The sequence below is a fragment of the Rhea americana genome, unplaced genomic scaffold, assembly GCF_003343005.1.
Source record: "Rhea americana isolate MKP2758 unplaced genomic scaffold, rheAme1 scaffold_59, whole genome shotgun sequence".
Classification (NCBI taxonomy): domain Eukaryota; kingdom Metazoa; phylum Chordata; class Aves; order Rheiformes; family Rheidae; genus Rhea; species Rhea americana.
In genome coordinates this window covers 1,028,595-1,050,100 of record NW_028186745.1, presented here as the reverse complement: position 1 = coordinate 1,050,100, position 21,506 = coordinate 1,028,595, and the positions used below count along the sequence as shown (strand labels likewise).

At 43.7% G+C, this 21,506-nt stretch overlaps 1 protein-coding gene across 1 annotated transcript in view; it reads left to right on the top strand.

The window, feature by feature from the left end:
- Window positions 1-13,371: 13,371 nt before the first annotated feature.
- LANCL3 (LanC like family member 3) overlaps window positions 13,372-21,506 on the top strand; it is a 31,616-nt gene continuing 23,481 nt past the window's right edge. Inside the window, exon 1 of the mRNA XM_085319449.1 lies at window positions 13,372-13,917. Within this exon, the coding sequence (XP_085175575.1) occupies window positions 13,372-13,917 (546 nt within the window). The remainder of the gene's footprint in view (window positions 13,918-21,506) is intronic.

Sequence of the window (21,506 nt, the reverse complement as noted above, 5' to 3'; positions counted from 1 at the left end):
CTCTGTTAATGCCCRATTTCAGGCAGCCCATAGCGTTGTTCTGTAATTTGAACCTGCCTGGGGAGGGGGGCAAAGAAGGAGAGGAGACAGAAAGGAAAGTCAGGCAAAATACAGGCAGGCAGATTCYTTTAAATCAGTTGTGATTTTTAAAAAGGAGTATCAAGATTGTTCTTCTTTGCACAAGCGCTGAAAGTAATGAAGTAAAACAGGGAAGACTGACTTCAACAACAGTGTGAAAAACAGTAAACAAACCAAGGAGGAAATAGTTAGTTTTTATTTTGTTTTGATAAGGTGTAAAAATCAAGGTAATAATCAGAGGAAGGAATTGATTCCATTTTTAAATGCAGTACATTTTTAAGTGCAGACTCACTAGAACAGGTTTTATTTTCAAACTTGAAACATGAGCTCTCTGTAAATAGTTTATATGTATTATATATATCATTTCTTTTTTCTACATTGCATTTTTTATTTAAGAACTTAAATTACCTGGCTTACAGAGAGAACTAATAACAACATTGTTTGTGTGGAAATGAGTGAGTTACTTTCTGTCACTCACCAGTGTCACTTTGTGAAGTGTAAATAGTTTAAAGTGCCATTTAAACAGCCTTAATTCTGCCCACTTTAGAAAATTCTCATTTTGCAGAAAGCTGGAAGTGGCTATACCCTGTACCAGCCATTCCCCCCATCCACAGTGTTAGAAGAACGTCATAGGTAGGGTAGGAGGAGATATGATATCAAAAATACTACTGTTTGATCTGTGCTTGATCCTATGCTGACACAGGGGCAAGTTATCCAGCTACCATTAGCCACACGGCCCTGTAAGCCACCAGAAGCAGGCTGCTGAGGATAAAGGCACAGCAGCCAGCTCCCTTGATTTCCCGCTACATTGGAGCTATCTGGGGAATTTGTATTTTATTATTTGTTCAATCTAAATGCTGTTTTGGTGAAAGGGATTTTGGTTTCATCATATCATTTTCCAGAGACTTTAAAAGTCAACAGAATTACTCTCCTGTGACTAACTAACATAAGTTGGGTATCTACGATTTTCTTAGGTGCCTGGAATAGTAACACCAAGTGATGTATTAGCAGTCTGAACAAAATGTAAACAAAATGCCAGAGCAGTATAGGTCTGATCCACAACATTGTTGAGCATGTGCTTTACATTAAGTACATGAACCATACTTCTAACCCAAATAGTTTACTGAATTAGAGCCTAATTTTTTAATAGCCCATCCAAATTTATATCTCAGTACCTGAATATTTTGCCTTATCAGCAGGGAACTAGAATGTCTTCCTGCATAATTCATGATGCTGTGAATTATTTTTATAACTTCTGACTCCTTTTTTTTTTAGGAAAAAAAAAGAATAGCAAACTAAATAGCAGAAAAAACAAAAATGCTTAATAGCATTCTGGAATGATCTTATATCATGATCTTGCAAACAGTATTTATCAAGGACAATGAGGTACTATTCATATATATAAGGCAAGCTCCACATGTGAAATAGTTTGCTGGATCACAGTTTACACATTTGTGGGTAAAAAATAAAGCAAAACATATATGTTTAAAGTCCAATAGCAATACTTCCTATTATTTCAGTTTACAATTTCAAACCACTCACAGAGTTTGCTCCTACTAAAAAGACAGAGCATAAAGTTGCTCACATTTATGTTACCCCACTTAGATGCTGAACAAGCAGAATGGCACAAAATGCCAAATAAATCTTCATACAGTCTAGCACAGCTTCTATGCATCACATCAGACTAACATAGCAATGAAATGAAGACAGACAATGCACTAAGTGCAACAGCAGTAAATGAATGTGAACAGCAATTGATTTTGAAATGTTCTTGGCACTTTCCCAAGAAAATGTTATCACTGATTTAAGAGAAAAGTGGTCTGTGCATTGTTTCAGGATTCTTAAGAGCTGAAAACTCTGACCTCCTTAGTTGATGAAGCATTATTTTTTCTTATGAGACCAATTTTCAGTTCAGCTGTGAAATCTAAATAAAAAAGACTTTTCTGGTAGATTAAAGTTTAGTGGTCAAGAACACATCAAGAATTGTGCTTTAAAATGTGTCAAATTTTCTGTAGTTCTCTTGAATAAGAAATTCATTTACTTTCAAGGTCATAAATTAAGCCATCTGTTTCATTTTTTTGAGTGGACAGTAACTATACATGCTAAGCCAGGTCATTTTATGTTTTCCTAGGTCTGCATTCATAAGGGATAATTTGTCACGATCCTGTGGAGAGATGTCAGCATTCTGCTGGCTCATGAGAGCATCTAGACCAGGCTGCACTCATTTGCACAAACCCAGGCAATTTTGTTTGACTCCGTATTTCCTAATCGAGGCTACTTTATTTTGTAAGTTCTGCTAGAAATACCTGGGATAAAAAGTTCTCAGAAACAATCTCATATGAAGATTTTCATTTTGGAAAACCCAGGGTTGCCTTATGGTTTTCTTAGTTTGAAAAGAGAACTCACTCAGAGGAGGTTTTGTTTCTTGACAATGTGTGTGAATGTGCACGTGCATGTATCTCATAATAGACATCATATCTCCTGGTATGATGAACCTCTCATTTTTGTCAAGCTAAGAGATGTTAGACCTGGTCAGTATGAATGGCCAAGATGGAGGTTTTTTCTTTTTTAGAAAAGGAAAAGGTCAATACCACACTAGTTTTGATGATTCAGGACTTGAAAATATTCCATTCACATTAGCATGTATTCAACTTCCTGGCATATCATTAAAGGGTAGTTTATTTCTGGAGGTGCTATCTGTGCTCTAGGACATAAAACCAACTTCATCATTTATGGTATTTAAGATCCCAGAGCATTTTTTTTAATCAGACTTAATCTCATCACCTGAAATGCCACCACATATATTACTATCCAGGAGCTTCTTAAGCTGTTGCTTTTTACTGTGAAATCTTACTTTGAGATAGCGTCAGTTCAGTGGTTGACCAAATATGTAAGTATCAACTTGTATCTGAGGCATATCTATACAAAACTGGATTTTTATTTGTTCTTCCATTTTTACTTTATCCTTTTTGTCTCGGTAACCTCATATATTGCTTAAACATCTGTGACTGACATCTCTAGTTCCTAAACTCACAAGAARCTGCAGTGAGCAAGTAAGAGGTGGAGCTTTATGTGTGGAACAGAAGGGTCTGTAAGGTTGTGGGAAGTATCTGAGAGTAAGTCATTCACAACAGAAAATGGAAAAATAGGATGCAAATCAATAAGGTAAGCAAAAATTAGGGAAAAATAATCAACCTGCAGGGTGGGAAATGACCAGATAGAAGTCTTGGAGGAAAGATTTGGGTTTATGACAGATCACAAAATGGCTATGATGTCTTGAGGGAAAAAAAAAAAAGGTAACCAGTACAGAGGCATATATCAATAGAAAGATACCTTAAGGCTATGTACTGTATGAGCTATGAAGTTATCTTTCAGCTTTGCTTAGCACCAGCAATGTTTTGGCTGGGGTATTGTCCATTTTGGACACTGCTCTTCAAAAAGGATGGGATAAACTGCAAGGAGGCCAGAAGGGAAATAACTAAAGGAAATGAAGCTCTTCAGGCTAGAGGAGACTGAGATGTCAGAAGTATATTGTCACAAGGGATAACAAAAGACTAGATCCATGGTGAAAAGGAAAAAAAGAAGCAGGGAGGAGAGTTCATTATAGCAAAGATGACTGAAGTTAAACTTTAGAAAGCTTTGTAACAGTAAGCACAAGGCGCAGCTTGTCTAGGTAAATTGTGAAATCTACGTCATCAGAAGGTTTTAAGGACGGCTTACAGAAATACCTGCCAGGAATGGCACAGTTATGGATGATCCTGCCTTTGGGCCTAGGGAACAGGCTAGACAAACTCTTCAGACACCTTTCTACCATTCTCTCCCACAAGTCTYCTATCACTTACAGACAGGGGAAGGTGCCAGCCCTGGGGCACTCCAGGGCTCCACGACCCCTCTGGGGCCAGCTCTGATATGGCGCCATGGGGGCCGTGCCCAGCCTCAGGAGCAGGAGCCATGGGAACCTCATCAACAGCCTCCACTCATGCCAGTTTGCACMCTGCTGCCTCCTCACCCACTGGAGTCCCCAGTTTGGCCTCAGCACCGCCCCTGCCCCATGGTGGGCCCGGTCATCACTCCTTGCCTGACTCTGCTCCCTGCCTCCAGGTGCTGTGGGTGGACCTGGGGTGGGGGAGGCCCTGACCAAGGTGATCCCACTGTGCCCCACTCCTATCCTGGCCTCTCAGCTGACTCACCCTTGCCATTCCCTGAGGGCTAGCAGGAAGGGGCAGAGAACAGAGTTCTTCTGTAAAATTCTTGGCCCTTACAACAGTCTTGATGACTACCAGAGCTTTCAGTAACATTTATTCTTAAGACCCACTTTTTAATCTAGGTGTTTTTTCCTTGGGATGACATCTTGGTAGTAGGAGTTTCTGTATGGCGTTCAGTGAGCTCCAGCATTTTGGCAATCTTTCCAACATTCCTCAGGAATAAAGAGCTCAGCTACCTGAGCTTGACCCTCTGAAGGAAAGGGCACCTGCATATTAACCCCTGATGTCAGGCCACTCCAACTGTATCTACAGGCAAGAAGCATCCAAACACCTTGTATTAGAGGATGTTTAGAGAGAAACAATCAGGATTAATGCATCTGAATAGTGGTACATTAATATCAGACCCATTAGCAGGCCAGAATCTACCCAGTGATGTGTCGTAAGTGCTAGTTTATCTCAGCAATTGCTGTGATGGAAATGTCAGACTTTTGTTAACAAATTATACTTTCAAAAATAGTATATATATAGCCATATACAACTTAAATATATGGCAGCCTATAATGACATATCACTGGGTAAAGCTAGCACAAGATAGCAACAAAACACACAGACAAGAAAACTGAAATAAAACATCACACAAAAAAATTTGCTGTCTTCAAGTAAAAACATTAGTTGATTTCAGATATTGATTTTTGTTCTTGTACTTTGAAATGGTTCCAAATTCCAACTCCAAAGAAAATTTACAATTAAAATCTTGGATCTCACACTGACATCAATTGTAAAATACATGCACTTAAGCAAATTTAGAATTGACAAGGTATGTTGTACTGACAAACTAATTAGTAAGACAAAAGTAACTACTTTGCTATAATATCAACAATGGAGTACACAGCAAGATTTTTATTTTCCTTAATCTGTTAACCAATGTTCGAACCACACACAAAACTGCAAATTAACTACTGCTCTCTGATCATATAAGAGTACTTGTGGTTCATTAGAAATCACCTTCAACATAAAAAAATGGACATAACCTGCTGGATAAAGAAGCTACAGACTGTGACAGACATTTCTGCAGGGAAAAAACTCCGTCATCCTGCTGGTTTGAGGAGTAGGTTCAAGCTGAAAGAAGAAATGCTAAGAATAACCCTATCTATGGAAAAAGCTAAGGATAGGGTTCAGGTAACACTGCCTGGAGTTACTGTTTTGCCATTTAAGCCAAAGGCAGAACGTCAAACTTCCTGCTCTGCAGAGAGCCTTGGCATTTGTCAATAGTCAAGTGGGAATTTACCAGTTTATAATAAACAGGCAAACAAGTCTACATAGACCTACTGCAAAAATTTAATACTTTTCTCTCAATGAAAAGTCCTCAGGCACTAAAGGCTACTTAGCTTTTATCTACATAGAAACGCTTACTAAAATTATTCTGTCTTTTCAAATAGAAAATGTGAAAATCTGTAAGCAGAAGTAATTCTGAAAGCACTGAATACTTCTGTCCACATTTTCAGTATCTTGTTACAGGTTTTTTAAGTTGTTCACTGTATAACCTAACACACACAGAGAGAGAGAGAGAGAGAGAGAGAGAGAACACATACATCCACCTTTCTAGCCTTGTTTCCCAAGGAGGCAAGGCAGAGGTGACCATGCATGACTGTTCATCTGCCAATCAGTCATCTCCCACCATCCTCATTATTTTGTATCCATTGGCCAATTTCAACAAAATGTAGGAAGAAAGAGCCTCAAGGTAAGGGAGGGAAACCTATTAGAATTTGAATTATATAGGATAATTKAAATATTTGACAAAATATTTAACCTAATCTCTATGAAATAACATTCTTTATCTTCTGATATGTAATTTTCCTTGTGATGAAATAGTGCTACATGCACTGAAGCTTGTATCACTTCTGTCACATAGAGAAATAGGTGATCAAGGGTCTGGGAGCCCAGGTGATCTCAATCCTACCAATGAGGGGGAAGGATAGGAGAAGGGACAGACAGATTTTCCAAGTTAATAGCTGGCTGCACCAGTGGTGTTGGGAAGAGGGTTTTGGTTTCTATGAGCATGGGACTCTGAAGACCAGCAACTGATGGGGAGAGACGGGATCCACMTCACTAAGCAAGGCATGCATGTCTTTGCTGACAGGTTGGCCAGCCTGGTAAAGAGGGCTTTAAACTAGGAAAGATGGGGAAAGGGGAGAGTTATAAAGACAGAGCAGTCAACAAAACACAGCTCAAGTTGAGAGGCCATGCAGGCCTATGCAGCTGGGGATGAGCATATGAGACCCAGCTATGGGAGATCCCCTTGCACCCCTCCTGGGAAATCTGCATGCATAACTACCTCTATGAAATGCCTGTACACCAATGCATGCAGCATGGGGAATGAACAGGAGGAGCTGGAGATCTGTGAGCAGTGGCAGGGCCATGATCTCATTGCARTCACGGACACATGGTGGGATAGCTCCCATGACTGGAATGTCATCATGGACAGCTATGTGTTTTTTAGGAAAGACAGGCCAGGAAGGTGAGGTGGTGGAGTTGCTCTTTACAYGAGAGAACAACTGGAATGTATTGAGCTCTGCCTTGGAGTAGATGAAGAGTGAGTCAAGAGCTTAYGGGTAAGGATCAAAAGGCAGGCTAACATGGGTGACACTGTTGTGGGTGTTTACTATAGGCCACCTGATCATGAGGAGGAAGTAGCTGAGGCCTTCTATAGACAGCTGGAAGTAGCCTCAGGATTACAGGCCCTGGTTTTTATGAGGGACTTCAACCACCCTGGTATCTGCTGGAAGGACAAGACAGCAAGGCACAAACAGAAGGTTCCTATAGTGCATCAATGATAATTTCTTGACACAGGTGGTTGATGAACCAATGAGAAGGGGTGTCCCGCTGGACCTTCTACTAACAAACAAAGACTGGTTGGAGACATGACGGTTGGGGGCAGCCTCGGCTGCAGTGACCATGGGATGGTGAGTTCAGGATCCTGGGTGGAGGAAGCAAGCCAATAAGGAGGATCACAACCCTGGAATTCAGGAAAGCAAACTCTGGCCTCTTCAGGGACTTACTTGGAGGAATCCCATGGCTTAGGGCCTTAGAAGGAAGGGGGGGGGGGTCCAAGAGACATGGCTAGTATTCAAGCATCACTTCCTCCAAGCTCAAGAGCAGTGCATCCTTATGAGTAAGAAGTCAAGCAAAGGGGGCAGGAGACCTGCACAGATGAGCAAGGAGCTCCAGGCAAAACTCAGACAGAAGAAGAAAATACAGAGAATGTGGAAAGGGGGATAGGCCACTTGGGAGGAATATAAGAATGTGGTCAGAGTATGCAGAGATGCAACAAGGAAGGCTAAGACCCATTTGGAATTAAATCTGTCAAGGGATGTCAAGGACCACAAGAAGAGCTTCTTCAAATACACTGTTAGCAAGAAGAACACTAGGGAAAATGCAGGCCCCTGCTGAATGGGGTGAGTGCCTTGGTAACGAAGGATACAGAGAAGGCAGAGTTACCGAATGCCTTCTTTGCTTCAGTCTTTSCTGCTAAGGGCAGCCCTCAGGAATCCCAGAGCCTGGAGATGAGAGAGAAAGACTGAAGAAGGGAAGACTTTCCTTTGCTCAAGAAGGATCAGATTAAGAGATCTTCTAGGCAAACCTGACATTCACAAATCCATGGGCCCTGATGGGATGCACCCACCAGTACTGGTGGCAGATGTTGTTGCTAGGCCGCTCTCCATCATCTTTGAAAGGTCATGGAAAACAGGGGAGGTGCCTGAGGTCTGGAAGAAAGCTAATGTCACTCCAGTCTTCAGGAAGGGCAAGGAGGAGGACCCAGGAAACTATGGTTGATCAGTAGTAGTCAGCATGGATTCACCAAGGAGAAATCATGCTTAACCAACCCGATAGCCTTCTATGATGGAATGACTGGCTGGGTAGATGAGGGGAGAGCAGTGGATGTTGTGTACCTTGACTTCAGCAAGGCTTTTGATATTGTCTTCCATAACATCCTCCAAGACAAGCTCAGGAAGTGTGGGCTAGATGAGCGGACAGTGAGGTGGATTGAAAACTAGCTGAAAGGCAGAGCTCAGAGGGTTGTGATCRGTGGTGTAGAGTCTAATTGCAGGCCTGTAGCTAGCAGCATCCCCCAGCAGTCAGTACTGGGGCCAGTCTTGTTCAACTTATTTATCAATGACCTGCATGAAGGGACAGAGTGCCTCCTCAGCAAGTTTGCTGACAATACCAAACTGGGAGGAGTGGCTGATACACCAGACGGCTGTGCTGCCATTCAAAGAGATCTGGACAGGCTGCAGAATTGGGCAGAGAGGAACCTCATGAAGTTCAGCAAGGACAAGTGCAGGGTCCTGCACCTAGGGAGGAATAATCCCATGCACCAGTACAGGCTTGGGGTCTGACCTTCTGGAGAGCAGCTCTGCRAGAAAGGACCTGGGAGTTTTGGTGGACGACAAGTTGACCATGAGCCAGCAATGTGCCCTTGTGGCCAAGAATGCCAATGGTATCCTGGGGYGCATTAAGAAAAGTGTTGCCAGCAGGTCAAGGCAGGTGATCCTGCCCCTCTACGCAGCCCTGGTGAAGCCACATCTGGAGTACTGTGTCCAGTGCTGGGCTCCCATGGAGCTCCTGGAGAGAGTCCAGCGTAGGGCTACRAAGATGATCAGAGGACTGGAGCAGGAATGGCTGCGAGAGCTGGGCCTGTTTAGCYTGGAGAAGACTGAGAGGGGATCTTATCAATGTCTAAGGGAGGATGTCAACAAGATGGGGCCAGACTCTTTTCGGTGGTGTCAAGTGACAGGACACGAGGCAATGGACACAAACTGAAACACAGGAATTTCCACTTGAATATGAGGAAGAACTTCTTTACTGTGAGAGTGACAGAGCACTGGAAGAGATTTCCTAGAGAGGTTGTGGAGTCTCCTTCTGTGGAGATATTTAAAACTTGCCTGGAAGTGATCCTGTCTAACATGCTCTAGGTGACTCTGCTTGAGCAGGGCAGGTGAAGTAGATGATCTCCAGAGGTCCCTTACAACCTCAATTATTCAGTGATTCTGTCAGTAAAAAGTGTATAAAACAAATGATATACTAATATATACAGCATTCATTAGGAGATGCCTTCAGTCCCAAATCTACAGCTGAGTACAGATTACTCTGCTTTTTTGGAAATATCTGATGATACTGATTCCCTACAGGAATATGTAAATAAACAAGTGAACAGGCATACATGAACAAATATACCAATTAGTTAGTCCTACTTTGATCAGGATTTGGACTAGATGACCTCCTAAAGTCCCTTCCAACATACACCAGTCTATGTTTATATACTTTATCAACATGAAAAAAACATACCATCAGTGTACATGTTGTACCAAGTTGGATTTCCTAGAATGGATGCAGGAGTTCGGTGGCTTTTGCTGCCTCCTTCATTATCTCTATTAAATACACTGGTACCATACCTATTGTGTGAGCAAACCCTTGTATGATCTGTAACTTGTCTCTAGCTCCTTGGTTCCCTTCATGAGATCTGTAGAGCCAAAGAGAAGGTGCATCATGCTCAGGGAGCACAAAACAGTACAGAGTTGTGACAGAGGAGTGGAAATTCACATTTTTCTCAAGCTGAAGCTATGCACTGTAGGCCCACACTCACCTCGGGACCAAGGGAAAGGCAAACCTCAAATTGTGATCTGATGAGAAACACACGTGACCTACATCTGAGGATCACCCCTCCTTCTTTCCCTTTCATATCACAACTGCATTCACGCTTGGTTAAAGTAAAAAAGAATACATACTATATAAAAGCAGTAAACTTTTAAACACAAAAACATGAGCAGCTTAAGACTTTATCTTTTTTTGTTAATTATATACCTATAAAAAATGTTTCTGGAGTTTTTTCTGATTTTSTTTTTGGCTTTGGTGGTTCAATACCCTTACACAAAGGAGGTACAGCAGAAACAGTCATTCTCATTTCTTACTTGATTGCTATATCTCAGCTGCAAATCCTAGAGTGGCAAAGCACTCTTTATTTTGTCAAAAGACTCTGAAGAGCACTGAAGACGTTCCTTTTCTGCATGTGATTACTGACTCATTTTCAAAAAATATTGTAGCATTCTTATTCAGCACTTGTGAAGGACAGTGTTGCTAACCCAGCTGGTTTTCATAGAATCACAGAATCAGTAAGGTTGGAAGGGACCTCTGGAGATCATCTAGTCCAACCTCCCTGCTCAGCAGGGTCACCTACAGCATGGTAGACAGGGTTGCATCCAGGCGGGCCTTGAAGATCTCCAGAGAAGGAGACTCCACAAMCTCYCTGGGCAACCTGTGCCAGTGCTCTGTCACTCTCACAGTGAAGAAATTCMCCCTCACGGTCAGGCAGAACTTCCTGTGCTTCAATTTCTGCCCATTGCCTCTTGTCCTGTCACATGGGACAACTGAAAAGMGTTTGTCCTCGTGCCCTTGACACCMTCCCTTCAGGTACTTGTACACATTGATAAGATCCCCCCTTAGGCTTCTCTTCCGCAGGCTGAAGAGGCCCAGCTCTCACAGCTGTTCCTCCTAGGGCAGGTGCTCCAGCCTTGTGATCATCTTTGTAGCCCTAAGCTGGACTCTCTCCAGTAGCTCCATGTCTCTCTCAAAATTTCTTTTTGATTTGCTGAAAACTCAGATATTTATCTTTTTGAGAAATATTTGGCACTTTATCAATAAACTTGCATGAGAGAAAAAACAGACAAAGAAAAGGAAAACAATCCTATTGTGCCTATTCTTATTTTTGCCAGCAAAAAATGTCAAGCATAACCTGTTGAAGTCAAAGGCATCCAATGTCAAGAGACTGGTGCTTGAAGTGTTTGCTAATAAGTGGCTTGATTCAAAGCCTACTGCAGACAATAGGATTCTTTGATCTAAAACATATTATTTGTCCTACTATTGTGTACCAGGAACTGAAAGAAGAAAGGTAGTATGTGCAAAGGAACTGTGCAAGGGAAAAAAGGAAAAACTATTTGTATGTAACTGTTACATTCCTAGGTTGCTAAATTCTGACTTAGTATGAACTGACTACCAATGGGAAACAGACAGAACATTGCATAAGGTCTGGAGAGCACTTAAGGAAGGTATTTCTCTTCAACCAACAGAAATTATGCTGGAAAAAAACTGTGTTCATACTTTGAATAGTAATAGCTTAACTACACACTCTAAACTCAGAACTCAGGATCTCACTTTCATGGCTCTGGACTCAGAGATGCTGGAATAAAGAGAAATCCCAGCTGTGTCCAGAGTTATTCTCAAGCCTCTTTGCCACCTTAGATGCATAAGAAAACTGCTCTTATTAATACTGATGGACAGATAGGTACGGTGGCACTTTGACTCCCAACTCTCACCATGTTCAGCGATCAGRGAGGGCCAGGACCCATTCCTGCTTCCTTTTCATCCCATGTTTTTGATGTTATGCTTCTTGCACTTACTACTCCAGGCATTTTGTTCCACCTTCTTTGCTGCCATCAGCTTTGTCTGGAAACATTTTCCTCCTGCGCTGCACACATAGCTACTTTGACAGTTTCTCCTTGCATCTTCTAGTGTGGAGACTGAACCTTCATTTACCACCAGTCCCACCTCCAGAACTGGTACCAGAGGTGGTAGCTGGTGACATGTCATGGATCTTTGATGGCAAATTCATTTATGTTGTGCTAGTTCACATAATCAGAGGTAGGTAGGGCCATAGTATACTTGTATCTTGTAAGAGTTGGTCTTAAAAATCTGCTTCAGGCTTTCTCTTCATTTTTTTAAATAGAAATGAAGGCAGTGGCCTAAATGATCAGTTCCTCCCAACCTCTGCTTGGCTCGCAAATGGAGGAAAGGGGCCAAAGATGGCCTTGTGCCATTGTCGGTCTGTGGAGGACCTGCTCAGCTTTCCATGCAAATCAGCCTCAGCCTACTCTTGTACAGATTTGGCTACATCATTCAGATTTGGCTGCAGCACCTCCTCAGGGGCTGTCCCACAGCCAACARTAACTCAGCAACCCTCTGGCCACCTTTCCCTTCCCTACATGTCTCCTGCAGGCCTGCCACATATCCCTGAACAAAATCTTCCAGCCCCACGGAGGTGAGGGAGGATGAAAAACCCAATAACCCCTTTTCCTCAGGGATCTGCCTGGCAGCAGAGCCTGCTGACAGTGAGCTTTTCTCAGCTGCTGGACAGCTCGGAAGAAAGTAGAGCTGAGCAGCCTGTCCTGTAGGGGGCTACAGCAAACGCAGCAAGGAGAGGCTGCCTCTGCCTTTGGCGTGCAAAAGGCAGCAAAGTGAGGCAGGACGAGCCAAAAGCCATGCGCTGCGAGTGGGAAATCACAAATGAGGCAGCATTCTCCTGGCCGCATGGGGCTTTTGGCTTGGAAATCCCGGTTGGTCGCGCCTATGCTTCCACCTCTATGCTTAATTCAGCAAAACTACCGTTTAGGAACCGCCGACTGAGAGCAGCTGGAAAGGCGCCTCCGGGGGGAGAGGCGGGGGTGAGGGGGAAGAAAGGCGGGGAGGGGGGAGCCGACAGGGGCTGGGCCGAGGGGCGGCTGCTGTGCGGTAGACCCGTCCCCCACAGACCCGTCCTCCCGCGGCCGCGGGAGCAGCGCGGCTGGGGGCGGAGGCGGCGGCGAGCCGGTCTCCCCCCACCCTCCCCCGTCGCTGGTTTCGGTGATTCAGCAGCCGCCGCTTCACAAGGCCACGGCTGTCCTCGCCAACGGCCGCTGGCCCCAACGGCCGCCCTCGCCAACGGCTGCCTCCGCCAACGGCTACTGGCCCCAACGGCTGCTCGCGCCAACGGCTACTGGCCGCAACGGCTGCCCCCGCCAACGGCTACTGGCCGCAACGGCTGCCGCTGCCAACAGCTACTGCCCCGACGGCTGCCCGCGCCAACGGCTGCCGGAGGCGGCGCGAGGCGCCCCCTTGCCGCCGCCCGCGCGCTCCCTCCCTCCCTCCCTGCTTCTCTCCTTCCCTCCCTCCCTGCTTCTCTCCCTCCTCCTCCTCCCGCTCCCTCCCTCCGCAGACCCCGCTGCCTCCGTGCCGCCGCCGCCCGCTGCGCAGAGCGCCGCGCCGCGCCGGCGGGGGCATGGCGAGCCAGCGCTGCTTCGCCAACCGCTTCGATGACTACCAGGGCAGCCTGGCGGCTGCGCCGGGCAAGGAGGCGGCGGTGCCGCTGGTGACGGCCACCATCGAGCGGATCCTGCGGGAGCTGCCGCCGCTCGGCGGCGCCCGCGGCTGCCAGGGCGGGCTGTACGGCGGCGTGGCCGGCGTGGCCTACATGCTGTACCACGTCTCGCAGTGCCCGCTCTTCGCGTCGTCGCGGGAGGCCTACCTGCGGGCGGCCCGCCGCGTCGTGGACGCCTGCGTGCGCTACCAGGAGGGCGGCGGCGAGGCGGACGCCGACACCCGCGCCGCCTTCCTGCTGGGCGGCGCCGGGGTGTACGCGGTGGCGGCGCTGGTCTACCGCGCCCTGGGGCTGCCCGACTTCGCGCGGCCGCTGGGCAAGTTCCGGGAGCTGTGCGAGGTCTGCGCCCCGCTCTCCTTCCTCGAGTGCGGCTCCGACGAGCTCTTCGTGGGCCGCGCCGGCTACCTGTGCGCCGCGCTGGTGCTCAAGCAGCGCCTGGGCATGGAGGTGAGGGCGGCCGCGGAGCGAGGGGCGGAGGGAGGGAGCMCCGCGGCCGCCTGTCACCGCGGCGTCGCGCCGGCCTCTGTGGGAGGGAAGCGCCCTTGCCCGCGCTCGGTGTCAGCAGGGCAGTCACTGGTGCTTAGGCTCTCGGAAGAAGAAAAGAAGAAAAAAAAATCCTTTTCAGGTTGCAGTCTTGGGGCATTTTTAGGGAGCACGGTCCCAGGGCGCCTTTCTCTTGCGGCTCTGGCTCCATGGCATGCTTCTCCTAAATAAAGATGCCTCTTTTGGCAAGAACAGGGAGGCACAAAGCATGCAGGACGAGCTTCTTCTGCTAGGCAGGATCTTGCAAATAGGGCACACTGGGGGAGGAGGGGGAGGCATGCTGGGAGCATCAGTAGTTAGTTGCCTGGTACTGAGTTATTGGCAGGAATTACCTTGGGCTTTTCAAGGATATTTCCATAAAATGAAGTTGGTAAGAAAATGAAYAGTATTCGTTGAAATAGAATAAGGTGCTTTATAGTAATAAGTGGTACTGTGTTATATTTTGCATGCAAGCAACCAGATTTTCAGAGGCACTCAGACTTACTGATCCCACTGTACAGAGGCAAGTAGTCTTTTGGAAATCTGTGTTGTATATTTTGGTGCTTTGAAGCTGGGTTCTTTTGCAAGTGTAAGATGTGATTATGGTTCAGTGTGCTGTTGATTTTGGTAGTCAGGATTTTACCYGGTCACTGCTGAAAATTCAGGGCTTCCACTGATTATAGGATAATAATTAATGCTGCTGATTCCGCTTGCTGTGATTTTTTTGTTACCAAGTGGTCAGTGCTGTATCTGAGCAAGCATTTCTTATATTGCGTTCTGTTCTCTTGTCACATCCGATCTCTGTTTCCTCTCTTAATCATTGTTTTCCAAGTTCAAGAGCTTCTGGCTTCTTTTTCTCCTGGGAAAGGGAACAACTGCTACAAGTAAATAAATGCTGTAAAAACAAGGAGTTCTGCCTGATCCAATACTGGTCATTGCAGTCAGAGCCCAAGGAAATCCATTTAATGGAGGACGTGGGTCCAGAAAATCCAGAAAAGGCAAGAAGAATGTTAAATCTGTTGATTTTTTTGACTGCCTTAAACAAAAATTCTTACAGTACTAAACATTAGTGCTAAATGTTTCTTTGGACAGGATTCTGTCCGAAGAAACATAACCGTAAAATGGTTGTGTTATGAATAACATAACCATAACTTTTCTTTCTGGCAGCATTTTCTGCATGAGGAAAGYGCACAAGTACTCAGGGCCAGTCTGCTTTTGGTAGATGCACCCCAGTCCTACACACAGGTGCAGCAGCACCWGTCTGCGAGGTTCTGCACAAAGGTGCAAGTTGTCCTTGTAGTTCAAGTTGTTCTGGTGCTCATGTCTGTGCTTAGGATGGTATTGTGACATGCCAGCTATATGAGATAGCACCCTGGACTCTGCARCTCCATTTATGTTCCCCTTCTGTTTGTCTTACATCCTTTAAAGCAATCAATGAAACAGTCCTTGCAGTTCCAAGGGCAGGTGCAATCTCCCGATGCCTTCTGATAGGCAATGCAAAGAAGGGAAAAGCCCTCTTCTCCATTTGCTTCTTTGCTGAAGAGTTGTACTTTACGCGGAAATAAAGAGTTAAACTTCCCCATGGCTGAGCACAGGTCTGCATGTATTGCGGAATCCCTTTAGTGGGTGGTTTGAGAACAATTTTTGGGGGGTTATTTTGACACAGCCACAATAGGACACAGTCACCCAGAAYATCCCGAATCCAAATTCTATGCCCTCCTGCTGATGTTTTCAGCAGTAAGCTAGACATCCTTTCATAGTATTTGTTTATTGTTATCACATTGTAATTTTAAGTGCATAGTGAAAGAAATGGAGAAGCAAAGCAATTATGACTGTTTAGTGTTAATAAAAATAATTTTAGTCTTTAATTTTAATAAAAATTTTAGAAATTTTAATTAAAATATTTTTCTCTTTTGCTCTTTGTAATATAATAATGATCTGTGGCCATGTGTAGTCATGCCTGTGAAAAATTTGCATCTACTGATGAGAGTTCCCATTCTAATACAGGATTACTTTAGTTAACACATCACCAGGCCGGATCCTGCATCTTTTTACATTGGAAAAATGGATGCCCAGAGCAGGTACACATCATTTATTACTCAAGGTCAAACAGAAGTGAGGTATGCCCTAGAATAGAAACAATGTCTTGTGACTCCAACTAGTAGAAAATGCTATCTTCTGTGATTTGATTGTGCATAATCTCACCTGGATCATTGCAGTATGTTTTATTTCTTTCCATGTTCTTTTTTGAGGCTGCTGTGCAAACATTTCCAGCACAAACTGAAGTCTATCCCTTATTTTGAAGTATGGCCACTGCTGTTTCTATGGTTGTTTTTTCCTCTGAAGAAGTTAATTATGCAAGAAATGTATTGCCCTTGAAAACTGATTTCTTGAACAAATTTTACAGTTTATGTTGTGGGTTTGGTGTCTTTTCTGGGCAAGGGAGGGAGGAGACTGCTTTATTTCAGTAAGTGTCAGTTTAGCTCAGTTCTCATTCCCTCATACTGCAGCTACTGGCTTAACAATCTCTAAATATTTCAAAGCTTAACACGTTCTCCAGAAAGTTAACTGACTGCCCTAAAGGATCCAGTCTGTTGAGTAATACTGACCACATGTGAAGATGGGATTCCCATTCTGCTCATTTTCAGAGTTTCAGGCTAATACAACATTTTTCCCCAATGAATCAATTGGAAGGTTTTGCATGAGTCAGGGTTACTTCAGCTGGTGAGACTTCACAGGATCTGTCGTTCGTCATGCATAGTGATGCTATGCATTAGGAAAGATGTTTGTTTTCATCCTGTCTTTAATTTCTGTTACAGTGTAATCAGTGCTTCCTGGACAGAAATAGATAAAATATTGTTTTGGCAGAAACAATGTATCATTTTTATTTGCYACAAAAGATAAGATGCATATACTTTATACTTTTCTTAACCTCCCTGTTCTCACTGTGTTCAGGAATGTTTTATTCTGCATTCTGTCTTCTTTAGGTGCATCTTTTTTCTGATACTTCTAGTGTTGCTTCATTGTGCATCCTTGGAGAAATCTGTCACTCCTGCTTTTAATTCTGTTCACTCACTTTGTGCAAACAGTCGTGAGAGCCCATTGGAATGGTGGTCCCATCCTCCTGTTTGGATAGCATTGTCTCTTCTCATTTTATCTCAGTGAAGTTTCTATCCCATTTCTTGGTTGTCTGTGTCTTCATAGCTGCACTTCCTTCTGGCAATGTCATTGTCAGATGAATGAGGAAGAGATGTGGAAGTTCAAATGGCTTCTTGCATCACCATTTGCAAAGACATTACAGCTTTTTAGCACAGCTTAGGTTTTCTTTTAATAACTGGCTTGTCCTACGGGCTTGACTGACTAGCTTTGAGMTGCAGCAAAAAAGATGTAGCGCCCAACAACAGTACACCACATGGGAGGCAAAACAGCATTTTGGATGTCAATCCTATGCTGTAGTTTCAGTAAAGGGACAATAATTTTAAATTACATTTCAGACATCCTMAGAGACCCTTTCTTGCCTGTAACTGCAGTAGTGGTCTGCTGAATGAGTACACAGGGAAGCCACGTGGTCAGAGTGGTTCCCTGGACTGAGCCACTGGAACAGTGACTGAGAGTTTGCAGAGGTGTTACAGTCTTTCATGCCATTATCTGAGCTTTCTGCCTCCGTGGCCGAGAGGCATCTTGGTTTCCTTTTCAGACCAACAAGATGCCACGATGTGGTGTGTGTTTCTGAGCTGATTGTCCTATTACAGTGARTGCATGAGCCTGATGTTTTTCTACCAATATATTGGGACACACAGTGCACAGAGATGCTGCAGAAGGACAATACTCTTTCTGAGGCTTCTTTTCTGCTCTGACTGTAGGGCCCGGACAGAAAGCGTATCTGCCCTGGCTGCTGTTTATTACCACAGCCTCCTTCCTCTGGGACCTCACAAGATTGCACATCAGGCTGACCAGCTTGGTCTGGGACATGAGAAGAGGCATAGCACTGCTGTGCAATTTCATGAGACCTGAGTGCAAGGAAATCTGAGAGCAAGGGAAGTGTGCAGCAGGACTGATTTTAAAAGGCAGAGGAACACATTGCATATGGAGTGCGTGGGACTGCAATGGTGCAGGCAGTGTATTGTGGGAGAGAAGATGTAAGTGAATGACAGTGCTTCTCTTTCAACTGTTCAGACATCTCTAGATGATCTGACTTGTTCCTCAGGCTCTTTTCTATGCCTAGTATGTAACACTTAGTAGGTTACTCCTCTCTACAATATTTGGCCCACTTTTTTCAATCTCTTTTTCTGAAAGAGAAGAAGGAGCTTCTTGAAACCTGCCCAGAACATGTTCATTTGGGACTTTTAAAAATTAAATGTAAAGGTATTCATGCTGAATGTAGTGTTTGTGACARACAGTTAATGGGTTGGTCTGAATGACATCTACAAAGTGCCCACTGAGGAGATACACCTCTTACTGCTGTAGTGCAAGTTCTGTCCCCACATCAGGCTTTTAATCTCACTGAACTCTGAAATGGAAGGGCTTTCCTTGGAGGTCAGATCTCATTTTATATCTATGCCCATTAAAGTACTTTGTCTCTGCGGAATTTGGCAGTTTATGTGAAATGTTGCAGTATTTGAAATGTCAAATATTGTGGTGCTAGCTGGAACTCTACTGATYTCATTATTTCATTTTATATAGGCCACTACACAGAGTGGATGTGAGGTTTTGGTCATKGAGAATTTAAATGTAAAGATAAAAGGCTATTGATCTTAACCTGCTTCATTTAAATGTGTATTCTTTTATCCATGGTTTTCCAAAGCACACACTTATGATAGATTTTGAATTATTTTGTTAAAATTGGCGAAATTAAATCAGGAGTTAAAARTGGAAGGACTTACTCTACTTCTCATCAGTTGGGTAACATCAGCCTTCTTTTTTTTTTTTTCAATTAGCGTTCAGATTCTGAGCATGGGTCACCTAGCGAATGGCCACATGGATTCAGTTCTACACAGTGAAAGCTGAATATCCAATTGTAGAAATAGAGAATTTAGTTTTGAAAATGTTGAGTTCGAAGTGTATTGTTTAACTGCCAGTGGAAAGCATTGTAATACAGACATTTCTGAGTGGATCCTGCCAGGATTGGGAGTTTGATTGACAAAAGTTTAACTGTACGCATATATTCTGTTGCAGGAATAAGGATTTTGACAGTTTATAGCTGACAAGTGGTAATAATCTGCCATTCTTGTCTTCTAAAAGGACAGTTTTGTACAAAAACAGTGTCAAGTTTCTCTGTACTTCTTTGTGCTGTTGTGAAAAATATTTGCCTATGCAGCATCATCTTTTTGCTGAAAAAGCAACCTAAGCTATGCAGAACCGAAGTTACAATATCGGTATTTAACAAAAGCAGTAGATATTTATCCAGGGGAATCTCTTATATCCAAAATGGATTTCTCTGTTTCCCATCCTCCTAMATCCTTTAAATTTCGCATTCTGGAAGTTAACTCTTAACCCTGGCCAATTCAGTCATCTTCCTTATCATCACTCTAGAGAACTTTTAGGTCACCCTATCAGCACCACTCCTTAGCCTGCTAGAAGCCCATCAAAGCATCCTTCTGCCCTGCATAGCAGAGCCTACTGCCTCTGCAGCATTCCTGGGCTCAAGAATGAGATCTGAGTCGCAAAAAACAGCAGTCAGAATGAGGGTGTTTTTGTGGACACTGTGCTACTCAGTATCTGGACCTGTTGAGTATATCTGGTGTCTGATCTCTTGAAGCAGCCAGAGCTGTCAAGCACTTGAAGAATCAGTGGAGATGTTCGGCAGAGGTGTAAGCTTTGGGATGGCAGCTAGTGTTATTCACAGCATTAGTTGCTTATGGTCAGTTTAGTAGAATACAAGAAGTTTTTCAAATTCATCACCTTAATGATTTTTATATTTTTATATTTTATGTTTTGTACATATGTCAATGATCCCTTTGATATCATTCTGTGTATCTTCAGATATGTGTGTCTGGTATTTATATATGCATCCATGACAAAGCCTAATAGTGATTCAGGGCATGGTGCTTTTGATGTGGTTCTCACAAAGGACTAAGAGCTTAACCCTTGGAGTTAACACCAAGAGTAATGTATCATGCAACACTGAATGGCGTAACAGAAAGAGAGTGTGAGCAGAGCATGTGCCTATGTTGGAGTGCTGAAAGGCAGAGAGACAGTGAAGGCATGGAAAGAAATGRAGTTTGACAGAGGCTGAAGTGAGAGGAGAAGATAAGAGGCAAGAACCGAGTGAGAAAAAGGTAGAAGACTAAAAGACAGGCAAAAACTATAAGAATAGACATGTAGAAAGGAGTAATAGAATTCACAGGTAAATAGAAGAACGGCAAGAAATCRTATAGACCCTAGAGCACGAGAGATTAAGAAAATAAAATTAATATCAGGTCTTCTAGCAAACTGGTGTGTATATGGTGACCAATGCACTTGATTTAAAAGAAGTATGTTSTACAGAAGAGTAGGGGCAGGGAGAAAGCAGCCTAAGGAGGGGGAAGAGGAGTAAACACTGCACTAGGCTGAGGAAGAATATTTTTTTGTCTGCTTTTTTTTGTTTGTGACACTTGTGTTACCGTATTCTCTTTGTTTAGGTTCATACATGTACTCACATTAACTGTCATTATATTCAGTGCTTGCCAATAGCAAACACAAAATTGTGTCTGATACTTCATAATGTATTTCTCTAAGGCATAGCTGAGATTACTGCTTGCTGTCTGGAAGCAAATGTGGATATTTTCATGAACATTTCTGTACTTATGTTACTAACATTTTTCTATTATTACATGCATTTTATAATATAAATTAGTATATAACCYGAACTCTAATGCTGTTAGGAAACCTTACTTACCAGGCTAAAGAAGTTAAAATGTAAAAAATTGAACTGCTCTAAAAAGAAGAAAAKAACACAGGAGGTCAACAGAAATTACCAGTGAAAATCTAACATATTCAGCACTTTACAGCATTAAAATGGAGGGATAAAATTAAGCCTTAAGTATCTCGGTAGTCGTTTAATACTCATCATTAGGGCATTAGAATTGTATGTAAAGCAGGGCACAGCTATGCACCAAAGTAGCAGAGCTCAAATATAGAAATGATCTGCTTCTCTCCTTCTCCCTTCGTTAAAGCAGTAAGTCCTCCTTGCTCTCTGTTAATTCAGCTGGGCAGTCTTAAAATCAACCCTCCATTCTATTGACAGGCTGTGTAAAAAATGCAGAGCAGGTATTGTACGGCTGTGGCTACTGAGCCCAGTGAGCAGAGATGCTGCTGCCGTCAACTCTGCTTTCAAGCAGCAGAGGAGCTTTGCAGAAAGGCAGTTAAAATGGCTAAGTCCCATGGGCCTGCTCTGCTGCCATGAGTGCATCATAGCAAGACATTGTGTAAGACATTTGCTGTAAATTGGGATCTTGTTTGTCAGCTAAGTTCATAATCCCCCCACCCCCTTCTTTTTTTAATCAGAGTTCAATATATGCAATCAGGTCACCATT